The following is a 19154-nucleotide window of genomic DNA, read 5'->3' on the forward strand; positions in this document are numbered from 1 at the left end:
TGACTATACATTTTAATATCCCTATAATCTGTCAAAATATAAAATTTCCTTCAATATAATGAAAAAGAAAAAGCCTACTAATTCATCATAGAAAAATAAGTTCCAGTAATTAAATCTGTGTGTAACAGATTTAAACATTAACAAAGGTATCTGCAATTTATGGTAATTAGTTTGCATCTATAGAAGCAGACACACATATATATGTATGCATATTTATAAGACAAGCACTTCTAAAATCAATTTAATCTAAAAACTATGTTTCATTTAACTTAAAAGTCAAGAAAGCTTGAAGATACTTTCCTTTTGTCAGGTAGGTTCAGGCAGATATCCATGCCCCAAGGTATGTACGTTGATTTTAGTATGCTGCATGCTCGAATAATGTATGGTACATGCATGACTGAGTTTACATTGCAAAGGAGGTAAAATTATTTTCTCAGTTTTTCAGATCTATCTTTTCTGAAGCACATATATTTACTTGTTTATTAGGCAAGATAAGATAAATTTTGCTGTTGCTTGAAAATGCTTTCTCTGTTCTGCGGCCTGAAATAAACATATCCGTTCTAAACTCAATGTATGCTATCGAAATAGCATGCCACATTAATCAATATTGCCCAATATTTTTCAGCAATGAAAAAACTTTTAGTATTTGGTGTCTTTAATTCAGACTGGTAAATGCTGAATCTAGCAGAAGGTGAGGAATCAGGAATTCCCATTCAATATAAATTAGATGCAGATCTTACACATCTTGAGGTTCACTAATTCAAACACTTTTAGTTGTGAACTGGAACCTGTTCTTTATTCTAAAACATATCAAACTAAAGATGGAAAGACAAAAAAGAGTTTTATTCAAGGTTAAGGTCAATTATCTTTATTGTAGCATTTCCAAAAGTTTTTGGAATGATAAGAAAGTATAAGAGCTTTCAGTTTTACGATTCTTCAAGAGTATTTAATAAATAATTAACACTTTCTAAGCACAGTTTTTACTCAGGACTTTACACAATTATACATATCTTAAAGGACCGTATTGCTTTAACTGCATGTTTACGCTAAGTAATTCAATATAGTTTAAATACAACAGTGAGCTACAGCATAGTTATTTTAATTTGAGATATCAGGAAACACATGCTGAATTGAGAGTACAAATTAAATGGCATAAAGTCAGTATTAAAGGACCTTTATTAGAAGCCACGTCAGGACTCTGAGCATGTCTGCTGGGAAATCATTTGAGAAGTCACTTGAGAACTTGTATACTTAGGCAACTAATCAAAGTATTTTGTTTTTTTCTCATGGCAAACCTGGCTCCTGAATATATGCCATATATTAGATGTTTGAATTATGCAAGTTCTCAATCTTAACAACGTAAAATATGTTTCCCCCCTTTTATTAATGTCCTAACACTTATAGCAGTGGTCACTTATGACCACACATGAGCACAGGGTGTTGCAGCATTTCCTCATTTAGGAGGCCCTGGCTAACAAACAGGACCACTTAACTCTATAATTTATCACATACCAGTTGTAAGAAGATAACTAGAATGCTTTTCCTTCTCAAGAGGTCTAAAAACCAAAAAAAAAAAGCCTTGAGACCAAATCAAAATCAAGACATGTACTAATTTAAGTAAATGGAAAGACAGATGATTGAGATAGTAAACTTATTTCTGATTTCTAAATATCAAAGATATAATCTCAAACATAACATTATTAACAGAACGGAGAAAGATTTAGAGAATAAGTTGTATCCATCTGCCCTAGCAGACATATTCTTGCTCTCTTGGATAATGTAGATTATCCTACCTGATCTCCTTCTACAGAGTCCTCAATCCTGCCATGGCAGAAGTATGCTGGTCTTTACTAAGTCCTTTTTCATACCCATGCTTGTACCATGCAAGTGCTTCACATTTACGTGTTTATACAACTGTCTACACAGCTGGACATACAGAGACCTGTAAATGGTGGAGTAACTCTCCTAGGACTGTTTTATGCAGTCCTTGGAAGAAAGAGTTGAAGTCCCTCTCTTCTGAGTCAAGTGCTGTGTTCATTGTCTCTTATGAGTTATGGCCATATTAAAATTTTGTCTCCCGTCAGTGGTTCTTCACTTCCTGATGTAGAATAGAAGCAGCTCAACTGCAGAGTTGGAGTGTGGCCTCTTTATTTTGAGAAGACTTGTGATTGCTGACCTATACAGATATGATCTCAGCATACCTCCTGGAAGTGCCAAGGATTTAGGTGGTGGAATTTTTACTCTGAAGATCCCCATCCCATATCCCATTTTCTTACGGGCATAAAATTTTCTGAGCCCTCTCAAAGGATTTAAGCATAACAATCAAACTTCACATGAAATTTAAACTCAGGAAGCTGCCTTTTTGTCAGCCATTTTTTTCCCAAGAAAACATGATAAAAAAATCAGGGTCAACCAGGGAAAAGATGCTTTATAATTCCAGCTTGTATTAATTAATATTAATTATGATTTATTAATAAATTCCCCATTCTTTTGCCTTGTGGCTACCAATTCTTTCTCCTTCAGCTTCTAGACATTCATGCTGTTGAAGACCATGATAATACACTCTAGTTCTAATCCTGAACTTTGATTTTCAATTGCACCTATCAGGCTGGCTAGGAGGAGTTATCAGTGTCTGGTGCATGGGCAATAATTGAGTTTAGTCAGGTCACTGCTTACAAAGAATATTGCAGAGCAAGGACAAATGTAGAAACCTGCCCCAGTTCCAGAACTGTTATCAAACACATCAGATTGCATGATTCAAATTGTTGGTTTTCTAGACCTACCTTAACTGAGGGAACATATTTATACTTGAATATATGCCATTTCTGATCACAAAAATGCATGCATACACCATTAGCTTTACAATACATGCAAGGTACATTCCAGGGGAAAAAAAATAAAAGACTTTACTGAAAGGGTCGGTAATCATGTAATCACAGTCTTCATAATGCATGAATGTTGAACTGTGAGGTATCACCCACAATTATTTCCTCTGTTACTTCCTTAGACTATTATGTATAAATATAATCTAACATCTCCCTCAGTCCTTCTCCTTCCTTCCTTCCTTCCTTCCTTCCTTCCTTCCTTCCTTCCTTCCTTCCTTCCTTCCTTCCTTCCTCCTTTCTGTTTTTCTTTCTACCTTTTTTATGAATGTAATTCAGATAAATATTATCACTAAAGAAATGGTATCATAAATGTGATTTTTAAATGTAACCAAATATAAGAAAATATTATTGTGAATTATTGCATTTAAAGGTGACACCATATGACAACGGTATGTTGACCCATGCATATACACGTGTGCATGCACAACCGAGTTGAATACACAGAGTAGGTAATGTAGAGAAAAAGTAATTTTATAATATTTACTACTTATGTTTACTACCATTCATGATTAAATTAGAAAAAATCCAAAGATAAAAAAATATATATAAAAGAGGGACTGCCATTTTACTACTAGATTAAATTGTGCTGTAATGGAATTTCAAATCACTAGTTTACTATTTTCATGTAGCAAAAACTGTATAAAACTATTCTGCATAGGAGTCTTTAAGAAAGAATGTTTTAATTGATGACTTTAAGGCTAATTTGAAGAATCTAAAGGTAAAGAGGCCTGTTCCTACTTTGTGATGTTTAATAAAATTCAAAATTTTATTTGATAAATACTGAAGTAAGCTGATAAAAAAGTACTGCTTTTGAAAAAAGTTTCAAAGATTCATAGAGGAAAATTAAACTTACCATCATGTTTGAAGGCCTCTGAAAAATGGTAGAGGTTTGTTGGGGAGTGGTAATGTTGTGCAGCTCCTCTCCAGCCCGGTGAAGATACACTTCCTAATGAAGGACTGCTTAATCGTGGTCTGTTCTTTGAATTAAATGAGGTTAAAGATGAACTACCAGATTTGATTCTTAGGATAGCAGCATATGAAGTGGGGAGACCAGGAACAGCTTCTGAATATTCTGAAAAAAATGTAAGTGGACACTGAATAAAGATAAAATCTATCACTTAAAAAAAAAAAAAAAAAAGTTATTAGTAGAGAAGTAGAAAGGTTTTATCTGGATAGCAGCATAGAGCTCTAAAACAGAATGTTCCCCTGCACAGAAAGTTTCAACAGAGTATAAAAGCCAGGTGGTATTACATTTCTTATGGCAACATGAGTTTTCAATATTTTTATTTCTATTTCTATGACCCTAGGTCACTAGTAGAAAAGTGTGTGCCAAGCCACCATCTTTCCTTCACAGCCTTATATTACCTTGTATATGCAGTGCAGAAACACTGTCGGAAGCTGAATGTGCTGCTCATTTCAACACTACTCTGCAAGGCAAGTGCATTAGATAAAAAGACAAGAGCCCATATATGCACAAATATCTCTCCCAAAAACATGTCCATGCCAAAGCCACCTCCTTTTCTGCCTCTGTAACTTCCTTTTTTTTTTTTTTTTTCCTTTTCTCCCTGTATTAAAAATGTCCATGTCTACAAATAAAAAATAGTGCCCAAATTTTTGGTACATCTATAATGCCAAATGTAAGAGAAATAAATAAATTATTAGATTAAAAATATCACTCAGGAGCTGCAGGAACAAAGCACACACAACTATTGAAATTAATAGTCCTTAACATGCAAGTCTTAAGGAGGTGAGAACATTTAAAAATACTTTCATATAGTTGAACAAAGGTACTCAGACCGCATATGAAGTGCCTGTGAAGGAAATGATTTTTTGGGGACAGGGAGGTGACTGGCAGAACACAGACCATTGTTCTGTCATCTCCACTGATGATAAATATTTATAAATTGGACATTCTTCATATTGCCGTAACATGAACAATTTAAAACTAGGAGTGTTCAAAAGCTTTGAAGAGCAGCATGCTCAACTGAATTAAAATATCTTCAAAATACTAGCTCATGGCCTTGCTGGAGGGCTTTTGGAAAAATATTCTAAACATAAATATAGTTTGGACTATTTTACAATACAAATGGTTAAAAATTAGAGAAATAAGCATTTTGCTTTATGAAGATTGTGACAGAGAAAGCTTAAATTCTGTCAGGTTTTGGAAAATGTCATTTCAGTACAATATTTATTGTCCCTGATCAGATGCCAAAAATGCACCTCTTTACCTTTTAGAAGAAGCTGGAATTCAGATAAAGCAGATGGCCAGTATTTTAAAATTACTGTTTTCATCTATGCAAACTCTAAATATACAGATTATTTGTTTATGCCATATCTCATTTAAAATTTGGATTTAAATACAAGTTTTGGCAATCAGATGGGAAGGTCACAAATAAGGGGAACTCTGCTTAAATTGTTTTTCAACTTGGTCTCACAAATGATCTATTGAGTATATTCTAAGGCTAAGGGGAGACCCCATCACCCTCTACAACTAACTGAAAGGACACTGTAGAGAGGTTGGTGCTGGTCTCTTCTCACAGGTGATTAGTGACAGAAGAAAGAGGGAACGGCTTTAAACTCCAACAGGGCACGTTTAGACTGGACATTAGGAAAAAAATTTTCACAGAAAGAGTGGTCAGACAGTGGAACAGGCTGCCCAGGGAGGTGGTGGAGTCACCATCCCAGGGTGTGTTTAAGGGACATTTGGATGAGATGTTGGGGGATATGGTGTAGGGGGGGACTTTGTAGAGTAGGGCTGATGGTTGGACTGGATGATCCCAAGGGTCTTTCACAACCTCAATGATTCTGTGATTCCATAATGTGCATCATGCTATTTTGTATATTGTATACATAATATCATTTTTCCTGGCCCACAAAGAGAGGGAAAATAGAACATCATCATGATAAATTAAAATTTAGTATGAAAATATATCTTATGGGACCTCCTGAAACATTGTCATTGGAATAGAAACATGATTTCACAAAAATATCTTTGATTGTCTTTCAATATATACCTTCAACATTTTTTCAATATTGATATATTTTAGTTCTTTAAGTATTTCATAGGGGGAAAGTAAAGTAAAATCTTTCAAAGTCAAGGGGAATATTGAAAAAAATCATTAAAAATTCATGTTAAAATCTGTCCCCATTAAAATAACTTATTTTCATTCTGATTCCCCTAGGTCAAAATCTCAGTCATAGAGGTTTCTTGAAGAAATTTTTATATTTTTGACTTATTTTGGTCTCACCAAATGCTAATTTTTCTTATGAATAAAAATATTTTTGGCCTTACAGATATAAATTATTTCAGATAAATGAGCTCCAGTAGAAATGTCCATGGTTAAACTTATCACATTAACTGCTTAATGCAAAATGTACATCTTCCTTGTGAGCAGAGAAAGAAGACATTCCCTGGGGAATATGGATAGAGGAAAAGGATAAGTCTCTGTAACACAGTCTACATCAGAGGATGGAAATGTTTGGTGGTGCACATAGCAGTTCTCGTGGCAGAAGAACTAATTACTTGGGCACTGTGGAGCTCCTCAGATCCTCACAGCTCAGATTCTCTGATATCCTCAGGGTTGCTGATACCCTCCGTGGAAATGCTGAGAAAATCTGGAAATGGGCAGATTGGGACACAGTCCTGTTTTCCTCACATGGTGTTGGGACTTGGACAGATTTTATCTGGTAACAAGGACGCAAGGCACCATGCAAAGGACTTTTGAAAAGACACCGTATCTCTCTGTCTTTTAAATACACACATATCCTGCTTCTAACCCAAGGTGAAGAAATGATCTGTAACCTACATGAGATGGAGAAGGAAGCAGAAAGAAAATGCTGAATTAAAAAGTGTGATGTCACAAACACCTATTCCAGTGTATATTTTTATACATAAGTGAATGACTATATAATTCTAACAGTGATATGTATTGTTTTACAGGATCCATTTCTACAGCCTTTTCTTTTTTTTGTTAAAAAAAAAAAGGTGGAAACAGTGGTGATTGCTGTTGGGAAGACATTTCTCCAGTGTGCGCATGTAGAATAAAAACACACTAGAAGGAATTTCATTTTATAATAAAAAAATGCAGACGTGCCCTTGGTCCAAACTTTACAACACAGCATAATAAACCTTAATAAGATTTACAAAGGAAACATGATTGCAATCATATATACAATGAATGTACTGTTCCTTGAGCATTTTCTGCAGATACAGGCACTTTTCTATTTTCAGAATTATATTTTAGCTCTATGTTACTTGCCCTATGGCAAGTGACATGCATTTGGGAAAACTTTATGTCAGTACTTTTTCAGCAAATGATAAATACTCGGTGTGACTGAAATATGTTATTATTAGGCTGTTAAATGTACTATATGCCATACATATATCAGTAATAAAACTAATATCTGAAGACCTTTAAAACTATGCAGTCCATTTATTGACAACAGAAGATAGTTTCTTAGATGATGTTCGTGAGTATATCGGTTATTCTAGCCTGAAAAGATACAAATAATTATTCTTATGTCATTTCATTGTGAAAATTATGAAACAGTGTTCCTTGATGGGTAGACAGAAAGGCTTCCTGTGCAGGCTAGAAAGTCTGAGCTGTGTATTGCTTCTTTTGCAAAGAAATGGAGATTAGCAATCAGACATTAAATACTAATACTAACAATCCTGATTCTTAGATAGACCTTTCGATATAGCTTCTATGTTCCTACTCCCCTGCACTGTCAGCATTGAAAGTGGGTGGAGCAAGCACACAACTCTGCATGTTTCTGCATCAACTTATTATTGTTATAATTCTTCCTTTTGTTTTCAATATTAAATTTTTCAGTTCAGTGACACACTGAGAACAATATGCAGCCAGGCCCTGATCCTCTAGCAAGCCTCGCACTTAGCTTGCCTCCTTGCTGTTCCTCTCATTTTCTGCCATGTCCTCCTGCTCCTATAAAAGTCTCTCAGATGATCTTGCTCATAGGAGAGGAACATCCTTCTATGAGATTCTGCCAGATCCTTCACCCAGCAAAAAAGACAAATAAGCAACCTTCCTCTCTGCTGCCCATGAACACAAAAGAAATAAAAAGTAATATGCATATATAAAGTTATAAACAAACAATCAAAAATTATATCCCCCATTACACTTAATTCATTTACCACCAGGCCAAACTGCAGATAAACACAAGGGACAGCAAAATAACCACTAATCCTTTCAAAATTGTACTGTGACATACTTTTCACTCTTTTTAATGGGAAGGGAGTGCCAACTTCTGACAAACCCTTCTACAGTTTCTAGTAAGCTTGAGCTAACCAATACTCCTGACCTAATTAGTTTGGGATTAGACTTTATGTCATTAGGTGAGTGCCTGGAACAGTTTCCAGGCGGAGGAATATGGAGGGGAAGGAGGTCTGTGGAAGTGCATAAGCCAGACAAATGTGACAGGCTAAATAGTAAGTGGGACTGGAAAAAGAAGAAAGTACAATAGTGAGACTTGCTCCAGGCTGCCAAAGTTTTGCCAGTTTATCATGTTGCTAGACAAAAGTAAACAGAAGCCATACTGAAATCTCCAGTGGTATGCAGCCTTTCTGTCTTCAGCAGTTTGAATCAAAGTGCAGTTTTTGCTAATGTAATATTTCACATTTTTAGGCTATGACTCTCGTTTCTTTGCATACATAATGCAATAAGCAACTCCATTAAATAGGATTCAACAACCTATAATAGTTTTGACAACTTCTTTTTGCTCAAATAGTATGTGCAATGAACTTGTTCTGTGCTGCCTCATCAAGTCAAGAAGGCTGTAATTCTTTTCCCATTTGAAAAAAAAAAAAAAATTAGAATTCTTTGTTATCGAGTTGAATGGGGACACTTGTTCTCAGTAGTAAATCCAGGGTTTGAAAGAGCAAAAGAATCAGCATGATCTCAGATGGCATGAATGTAAAATACCTTGGGAAGAAAGGGAAGGAAAGATACAAAAGTCACCCTACATGATGAAAAGGTCCTGAAATAATGTCAGTATTACGCAATCTGGTTTCTGACCTTTCATGGTATAATAGTTTTGTTTGGCTGGGATTAGTGATCAGTGTGAGATTTCACCTTGACTCTGGTTGTTCTCTCGTACTTATGGGGATGCTGTATCTGAGTAAAGTTTTTCTTGTAAGACATAACTGGAAATGGTTAATAAATTATACATGAGCAAACATTTCTTGTTTTGTTTACTGAAAACCTGTAGACTGTGATCATTATTTACAACTAAAGCAGAAATCATGCTTACCTGAAAACAAAACCTACTTCCTAATCTGAACATTTGCCTCCAGAGATTTAGACTCTGAACTGCCTGGTTGCAGTGGCTTAACTAAAATAGATTTTTATTGGAGTATTATTTACAAGAAAATTATTCCTTTAATTTGGTTTGGATTAGATTTCTGAGACTTGGGATAACAAATTTATTTTCAATTATGTAAGTACACAGTTAAAGTGCCAGAGAGTAGATGTTACTGTCTAATGTGTTTTTTAGCTTTACCAATATACCCTTACAATCCTTGAGAAATTCCATCAAAGACCTATGGGTAGCTCTCAGAACTCTGTTGCACTTGGTCTTCACAATGAAATTATATATTTCCTAACCTCATTCTTAGAAATATTTGCAATGAAATATCCAAAGGTTTTTCAGATGCAAGTGGACACAAAAGGAATATATAGGCCCAAAAGGTAAAGATATTAAGCAAATAGAAATCAGACACAATAAAATCAGTGACTTGGATTGACCTTCATAGTTCTTTGCACTAGAAGTAACAGATATATAGTAATATTAACAACAGTGTGGCAATTTTAAGATAGTCTATATTTTTTTATTCCAAGTGCACATTTTCTTAAATGTGATTTCCAACAGCAAACTATGATATGAATGAGTTTTGGTAACTTTTTAATGAATCTGTGTCAACTCATTAAATTATTCATGCATCTTTTATTATTCCTAGCACATGCTCTCTTCAGTCTTTCTTTGGTCAGATCCAACACAACGAGGAAAAACAGCACCACAAGTAATAGTGAAACTGTCTTCTACTGATTATTGAGGTTTTTTCATTTAGGAAAAGCAAAAATACTAATTTCAAGATTATACAAAACAACTTTTCTCCTATAATCTGTAACAGCTATGTCAGGTTAAATTCAGCTTCCTATCATGTGTGCTTTGGTGAACTAAGCTGACTTTGAGAGAAAGGGGATCTTTTCCCACAGGATGGCATACATTTATACATGTTCCTTAGGTACAGTCCATGGTACAAATATAAACCACAAATACTGTCCTATTATATTTTACCTGACAGATTTGTTTCAAAAGGCACAACATATGTCAACATAGCTCAAACGATGGTACTACGTGATTTGACCAAAATACACTCTTTCTTAGAACAGAAAAAGATGACAAGTCAAATTCACTGAATCCATCCCCAAAACTTCTTTGAAAACTGTCTTTATAGTGTTTGAAATCTACGGAGAGTAAAGGATTCTGACTCCTGGAGTGATGTTTTGCTTTCCTTCATTCTTTTTTTTTTTTTTTTTTTTTAAGTCACTCCTGGTCAGTTACTAACTCATTGACATTTCTCAACTATCTAATTAAAATGTAGTCTATCTTATAATACTTGCAAATGTGACCTTCATTTGTATATTTTTGCTAGCTAGCATGTTTAATCAAATGTCACTAAGAACGCTAACCCACTTTTTTCTTTGTAACTTTTAATTACATTGTTTCAGTAGAAGTGTTCATTCTTCTACGCTTACAAAAATACGTGCCTTCATTCTGAAAACTGGATTATATCACTCTTCCTCCTCTATTTCTTAAACAGAAACGTATTTTCTGTCTTGTGCATACACATCAGTTTCATTTTAGATTGCTCGATGAAATTTAGCTTGGCAATAACCTGAGATGCAAGAATAGTAGGAAACTGTGTTGATAAGGTGTCCATATAGGGCATGCCTTTATGAGAACTACGATTGCTACTAACACAGCAAAATGTCAATAAATTATGTTTGCTTGATGAAATGAGATAAACTGTAACAAAACCCCCCAACAGAACAAAATAAATAAAAGAGTGGAAGTCAGCAGATTTTTTCAAGAACTGGTTAATGCATCTGATCCACTTTTCCACATTTCTCACTGTGTGTGGCTGTCAGAGATTTCATTTTAGAGATGCCATGATATGCCAATTATTACTCAAAAAAACAGGCAATGCAACATAAGCAGATGATCATCAAAACCAAACCAAATCAAACCAAAAGACTGAAACCTTCACCTGGAACTTTATTTTAAACATCTGGGATCCAGATGTCTACATTTGAGCTAGGGACGCTGGGTTCACTCTACAGGTAATGAGGAGGAAGAGGAACATGGCATGTGATGTGATGAACATGCACAGTAAATGGCTATTTTTTTCCACAGACTTTACAAGGAGAGTAAGGTGAGTGTATCAGAGATGTCAACGTTTCAACTTGTTGAGATGTCAATTGTCTTAGTCTTCACATCAGAAATTAGTCATGCTTCATTTCTGTCTTTTCTGCTCAAAATATCCAATTGTTCTCAGAAGGAGTGAAGATCAAGAGGTTTGAATTGTTTTCGAAAGCAGCACTGGAGGATGATTTAGAAGCTGGATGTTGTCAAGGAAAATATGCTGGTGGTCTTCATCAGCCTTTTTCACCACAGATTTGATAGGACGGGAAAGCAAGAAAATTCATCTATTTAAGATAGTCTTTCCTTGGGGCAAAAAATTATTTTTTCCAGGACTTTGGCCAAAGTAAGTAAACCATCAATCCAAAAATTGTTCTGTTGAGCTTTTCAGTAGTCCAGTGTTTGAAGAAGATATATAAACATACAATTTAAAAATCTCAGATAGCATCTCACTTTATAGAATTTGTTTTTCTCTTGGAAATTTGGTCATACAAGGCAGCAAATATGACAACACAGAATACTATGGGCAAAAATGGAAAAAAAATTAGGGATATATTTTTGTTTTCTTTAAAGTAACAAAGGGAAAGTGCTTTGAAGACTTAAAGCATTGACTGAAAGATAGTAAAGAATATTTCCAGAGGCTATGAGCAAATGAATCAGTATCTTTGGAATATTGTACTGTTAAAGCTAATTTAAATATAATGAATTTTTACGTGGAATTATTTTGAATAATATAAAGATAATTTTGTAGAGTTAGTCATTGTTTCCCTGTCTACTGAAAAAACAACCTATTTTCCATCTTACTTCCACTTCATACTCATAATGCAGCAAATAAATGACTCAATATATGCCCAATTATTCCCATTTTGCATCCAACATATAACATCCACCAGATCAAGCAAAATATACTTTAAAACAGAACACTTTCAGCTACAGAATGTTTACAACTGCAGTTACAAAAATAATAAAAGTAATAATATATTCTAATTATGGAAGAACATTCATCCCAAGTAATTTTGAGAAAAGTGTTTTGAGATTATTGTTGTGTTTTTTCTATCAAAACACTTAATATATTCTCTTTCAAAACATGCTAATATAATATACAGGTTACAACTAGTTAGAGTGTGTTTCTACCATATCATAGGCTTCAAGCAGAGTGATTTTGTTCAGTGAATGCTTTGCACCTTTTCCACATTCACTGAAGTCATGCAATTAAAAGTGCTTTTCAGCTGTAAAAAATATAAAACTCTTCTTTGAAAACATATGAACTTATTGATGGAAACTTTGAAGTTCTTATGAACGTATTGATGGAAAATTTAACTCCAAATACTACTGACAATACTTTAGCATATTTCATCTAGCTCAGTATTTACTACTTCTGTTTTGTGTACTCTTTAAGACCACAGATGTGTCTGATACTTTACCAATGTGTGGAATTTTTCTACCAGTTTGTCGAATAAAAAGGAGGCTTAGGTCAGCTTTGTCTGAAAAGATAACACTTAGAGCAGAGAGTGTATATAGCTGAGGGCATCATTACTCTCATGCCACACAAGAAAGAGAATGTAGAAATTTGCTTCTACATATCTTGTGATCTTTGGCCCGAAGTAGTAGTGCTACTTACTAGGTGTAATTTGTAGGCATATATGAAGTGTCTTAAGACACCTAAGTGATTTTTATTTGTCAGGTTTTAGATATACTTCATTGTCTTACCTCTTCAGATACTTTTCATGCAATATTTTTCAGCTCAAATGTGACATGTAATCTCTACCAGAAAAGTATGGAGCGTTACTAATGCAAGATCCATAGATTAGCCTATACTGAATGCTTTTTACTGAAATCTTAACTTATTTTCCCTGTGGCTGATGATCACCAGTGTGAGCTGTCAGCTCTGAATGTGAAGGGAGAACCAAGTACCAAAGGTCAACTATTTCAGCGCAAATCAATTAAAGTAATTAGATGGATAGAAATCCTTATTTATAACCCTTCCTTCCTACAATGATATGCATATCAATGTTAGGTGGACAAGAACAGATCAATCCACAGCAAAGTAGAAATTTGTAATTGACATTGTTAATATAAAATGCTTGATTAAATTATTAATACCATCATGAAAACTGAAGCAGTCAAAATATTAATAACCAGTGTGTAAAGAAAAATACCTGCTGATTTTCTTGGCAATGGAAATGCATTTACATTTGTAAAAACCATGTTCTTTTAGCTACTTCATCAGAAAAGTATAATATAGGATGTTGTTCACTTTTCAGGCAGGATTTGAAACACATCCTCAACTAACTTGAAAATACCTGCTTGTCGTCTGCTGCTCGAACAGAAGCTTTGGTACTGCCTTAAAACTACCAGATGTTGCTTTCAAATGCGACATTTGTGCTTTCTCCTACGTCCTTCAAACAAGGAATTAGCTTCACATAGACATCTTTATTGCTAACATATCACATTCCCCCCAAACTACACCTGAAATCTTGCTCTTTTTTGGTGATGGTAGTGCATTCAGGCCAGATGGATAGTTGGTGTGAGAGTTACTGCTTCGTATTTTCTTGTGCACTCATCAGATGACTACTTTGCTCTGTTTTACACAGTAAACTTGCTAGCAAAGACTACGTGTCTTTGCTTGCACTTTTACCCATCAGTAAAACAGGACCCCTGCAACCATGGATCATACCCCAGCAGCAGCAGCACTGACTCCAGACTGGTGTCCTATGGTGTCACTGGGCTGAAATGGGGCTCTGAGCCATAGGCAGAGTGGGGAGATGCCCTGGAGAGGCCAAGTAGGATTATTCAAGCTTAGCAGGACCCTCATGGCCCTGACAGCAACCTCCCTTCCCAGCAAAGTGTGCCTCACACCCTGCAGAGACCTCACGTCAGCAGGGACCTGCCATGGAATAGTTTAGTTGCTGTGGGACAGCACAGGGCTATTTTAAGAGCCAGAAAGCCAGGGCAAAGCCAGGGCTGATACAGGAACATGGCATGGGAGGCTTGGGGCTGGGGTGGTGGGATTCAGGCCACCCATGAGGAGGCCTGGCAGGCTGTGGGCAAGGTGATTTCAAGTCTGACCAACTCCTGTGGTTTACATGTTACAATTAGAAGCACAATTTTGACTATGATCTTAGAATCATAAAATCATTTAGGTTGGAAAAGACTAAGATCATCAAGTCCAATCATTAACCATTGTCCAATCATTGGCAGTGTTAACTGACAAGTCCACCACTAAACCATGTCCCTAAACACCACATCTACACATCTTTTAAATACCTTCAGGGGTGGTGACTCAACCAATTCCCTGGGCAGCCTGTTCCAAAGCTTTACAACCCTTTCGGTGAAGAAATTCTTCTTAATATCCAATCTAACTTCCCCTGGCACAACTTGTGGCCATTTCCTCTTGTCCTATCACTTGTTACTTGGGAAAAGAGACTGACACCCACCTGGCTACAACCTCCTTTCAGGTAGCTGTAGAGGGCAATGAGGTCTCCCCTCAGCCTCCTCTTCTCCAGGCTAAACAACCCCAGCTCCCTCAGACACTCCTCACAAGACTTGTACTCTGGACCCTTCACTGGCTTTGTTGCCCTTCTCTGGACATGCTTCAGCACCTCATTGTCCTCCTTGTAGTGAGGGGCCCAAAGCTGAACACAGTATTAGAGGTGCGCCCTCACCAGTGCTGAGTACAGGGGTAAGATCAGCCCCAGTCCTGCTCGTCACACTATTTCTCATACAAACGAGGATACTATTGGCCTTCCTGGCCACCTGGGGCACACTGCTGGCTCATATTTAGCTGGCTGTCAACTAACACCCCCAGGTTCTTTTCTGCCAGGCAACTTTACAGCCACTCTTCCCCAAGCTTGTGTTGCGTGGAGTTGTTGTGATAAGATCTTTGCCATTAAAATGCAGATTTAGTAACAAAATACTGAAAACAAAAAAATTAATTAGAGTATATGTATACAAATGAAAATTGTGTTCATTTGAAAAGAAAGGAGGCTACTGCTTCAGGTTCACATCACCAGGCAGAGCTTTCATCAAGGCATAAGCACACTTCACCAATCAAACAGCCTCTCTGTCTTCAAACCTACATGGACAGGAAGAACTGAAAGTTAAGAAAAATTAGCCACTTATTTAAGGGAAACAGATGGAAAAACTTTTAAGAGCATATTATTACTTTATATACATCATAACAAGTGTAGATATGTTTTTTATCTTTGGATGAAAGAATCCGTGGCATTTTTCATCAAAGTATGGAAGTACCATGAACAACAAAGTCCTAAGGGTTTCCTAAATAATGAAAGACTAATATAGATTTCTGAGAGATCATGTATTAGTAAGATAGAAAAACTAGAACTTGACAAGTTTATGTAATCTACAAATTAATATTCGTTTGGAGAGGTAACAGCTGTATAGTGTATGACTTGTTTAAACTATTGTGCAAAATTTTTTTTTATTGTAAAGGAATGTCCACAGTTTGGAAGCTGTGCAAGTAAACAGAGATCTAATTAACATTCAGTGCAATGAGCACAACAGCAAAAAATCCTAACAGTGAATAATTAAAATAATCCACTAAAAGTCTGTCAATACACATTAAGTTTTTGAGAATGATCAATTTTACTGTGACAGAAATTTGAGGAGAAGGTTTTGATTAGCACAAAGACATTTATGATTCACAGCTAAAGTAAAGTTTTCTTTATATTGCAAAGTTAATTAAAAGTTACGGTAGGATAATGTAAGATTTTCTATTCCCTGTGATACACATTCTTAGATACTATCGCAATTCTGTGTGTTTATGTGTCCAGTAGAAGCAGACAGTCTTTCATCCCCCTTAAAATATCTATCTTCTGGTTCAAAACTTTTTTTTGGGGAGGGGGCAGCTAATGTATTCTTCCCTTCCCTTGGGTCCTTTCCTAGTTCTCTGTGGTTTGATTTAGTGTTCACTAAATATTTTACAGTGCATTTTCCACCTTGGCTTGCATCTTTGAGACATTTATGTGGCTTAGTCTTCCCTTAGGAATCCTATGAATTAATCACGGATGTATTGTTGGTGTAAACAGCTATTGCTAGCAGTTAAATAATCCTTATACACAGAATGAAATTCACTATTGTGCTCTGGACAAGTATCTGGCAAAGCACTTCTTAAGCCTTTCTGAGTATTTAAAGTGGCACATAGATCTCCAGACTGTTAAGGGGGGTAAGATTTTTTGTTGCTTCTGAAGTATTTTCAAAAATAATAAAGCAAATTCAAATAATCCACTTTGTTATAATGGACATTATTTCACTGTCCTCCTGCATGGAAACAACAATTCCATGAAAAGGTACATCCTGAAGCTCGTCTCTTGGTTTGTTGTTTTTTTTTTTTGGTTGGTTGGTTGGTTGGTTGGGTTTTTTTTGTCTGAGATGTGCTAATAGAGGTGAAAACATGCAAAATTCTTCCAGTCTTTGCTATGAAATAAATTAGAGTGCACTGTTCCGGGATAGGTATTCACATAAGGTAAATCCACAAAACAAACATATCACCATGCTATTTTTCCTAAATTGCAAACAACTTTGTTGTACTAAATCCTTAATATTCCACAGTCTCTTCATGTGATTCTTAGTTGTTCTCCTCGGTGCTCATAGTGTCTGTTTTTAACCACAGGATCTGGTGCCTGCTGATGTGCATTTCCAACTATAAGCCTGTTCTGGTGGTGAGTCTGGTACCCTCAACGAAGTATTTGCAAATTCAAAGGAAAGTCAGCTGTTCATACAGTACTTGATAATGGAAAAAAGAGTGGCTGTACAGCGGATTTCCAACAAAGTGTGATTTATTTAAAAATAATAATAGGAGTACTGACACAATTCCCTAACACAACTGTTTTGTTACCCAGATAAAGCAAAAAGTGCAGATTAATACAGAGCTACCTAGGGGTTTACTAAACTTCAGAAACACGATGATTTTAATTTACAAGTTCAGCAACAGATTTTATGGATTTGGGCCAAAAAAACAATTTATCAAATTTTATCTAACTCAGAACTTCAGCAAAATAGTCCTAAATAGTACGTCCATCAAATACTTCTAGAAGTTACAGTCAGAAAAGACCTAACTTTGGCAAAATGATGCCATATAAAGGTGAAAAAAGGACTTTAAGTTATGACAGGATGAAATATTAAGGCAATATTTATGGTTCTGTTTGCATGCAGAGAGATAACTTTCAAAGTCTGATTAATTACTACAGGTAAGAAAGACCAGAAAATTGACTATAAACTCAAAATAATACTTTAAAATATTTGATAAGATTTTTAAAGGAATATAGATGTCCAGAATTTAGTCCCATTTTCAAAAAATTATTTAAACACACAGAGTCTCATCTTAAAGTGCTGATGTATATAGTGGGTTTGGGACTGCGAAGATTTCTCTGCCCCAGTCCCCTGAAGCCAGGCTGGTGTGGTCCTGTGACACCAGGTTCGTGCAGTAGCAAGGCTAGGCTTTTATCCCTAGTATAGACACACAGACACATGCAAACTCTGCAGTCAATGCCGCACATCAGTGGATTAACACAAACAGGTCAGTGCCTCTACGGGCAGCACCTACACACCAGCAGAATAGGTGTTAACCTCACCTAGGAAAAAGTTCAGAACAGGTATTAATGGGAAGGCAATACAGAACGAGACAAGCAGGGGCATGGCATGGCAAGATGTGTGTACTAACCAGCAGTTTATCTGTACCCAGCTGCCCTTTTTATCACAGAACCACAGAAGAGTTGAGGTTGGAAGGGACCTCTGGAGGTCATCAAGTACAACCCCCCTGGTACAGCAGGGCCATCTAGAGCTGGTTGCCCAGGACAATGTCCAGACAGCTTTTCAATGTCTTCAAGGAGGGACTGGGGACCCAGTCCTTGGTCATCCTCACAGTAAAAATGTGTTTCCTGATGTTCAGAGGGAACCTCCTGTGTTTCACTTGACGCCCATTGCCTCTGGTCCTGGTCCTGGGCACCACTGAAGAAAGCCTGGCTCCTTCCTCTTTGCACCCTCCCTTCAGCTGTTTATAGACATTGATAAGATCCCCCTGAGCCTTCCCTCCTCCAGGCTGAACAGCCCCGCTGTCTCAGCCTCTCCTCACAGGAGAGAGGCCCCAGACCCTTCATCACCTTTATGGCACTTTGTAGAACTCTCTCCAGTATGTCCATGTCTCTTGTACTGGGGAGTCCAGAACTAGACACAGTCCTTCAGCTGTGGCCTCACCAGTGCTAAGTAGAGGGGAAGGACCACCTCCCTCCACGTGCTGGCAATGCTTTCTTGTGCAGCCCAGGTTACCATTGGCCCTTCTCAGCAACGGTCCATTGCTGCTCATGTTCAATCTGACATCCACCAGGACTCCCAGGTCCTTTTCTGCAAGGCTGCTTCCCAGCTGCGTGCCCCCCAGCATATGGGACAATAGTACCTTAATTGCAAGTCTATATTTCTCAGGTCTTTTGAGAGTTCAGTGAGAACATGAAGATAGATATTAAATCTTAATCCTAGAATAAACATATGTATACAGAATACTTTGCTGTCAAAGATCAAAAGCATCAGCGTTTTGTGTAATGGGATTTAACATAGGGCAGAAATGAGTTTTTCAATGTGGGAGTAATATTAATTAATGTTAGAAACCTAATTATCTGCTTAATTAATATTAGCTGCTTTCCAGATAGGTGATCTCCAACATACACTGACTGGTGCCTGGGGTTGTTTCTCACCAAGTGCTTCCCCTTGCTGAGGTTTCTGTCATCCCATTTCTCCAGCATGTTGAGTTCTTTCTGGATGCTGGCATGACCCTATGGCATTATCAGACACTCACCATGGTTTTCTGTCATCTGC

At 36.5% G+C, this 19154-nt stretch overlaps 1 protein-coding gene across 10 annotated transcripts in view; it reads right to left on the reverse strand.

The window, feature by feature from the left end:
* CNTN5 (contactin 5) overlaps positions 1–19154 on the reverse strand; it is a 670135-nt gene that overhangs the window by 256741 nt on the left and 394240 nt on the right. For all 10 annotated transcript variants that reach the window (XM_074916722.1, XM_074916731.1, XM_074916703.1 and 7 more), the window contains one exon: positions 3739–3957. In XM_074916722.1, the coding sequence (XP_074772823.1) occupies positions 3739–3957 (219 nt within the window). The remainder of the gene's footprint in view (positions 1–3738; positions 3958–19154) is intronic.

This window comes from Athene noctua, chromosome 1 (genome assembly GCF_965140245.1).
Source record: "Athene noctua chromosome 1, bAthNoc1.hap1.1, whole genome shotgun sequence".
In the NCBI taxonomy this organism is placed as follows: Eukaryota; Metazoa; Chordata; class Aves; order Strigiformes; family Strigidae; genus Athene; species Athene noctua.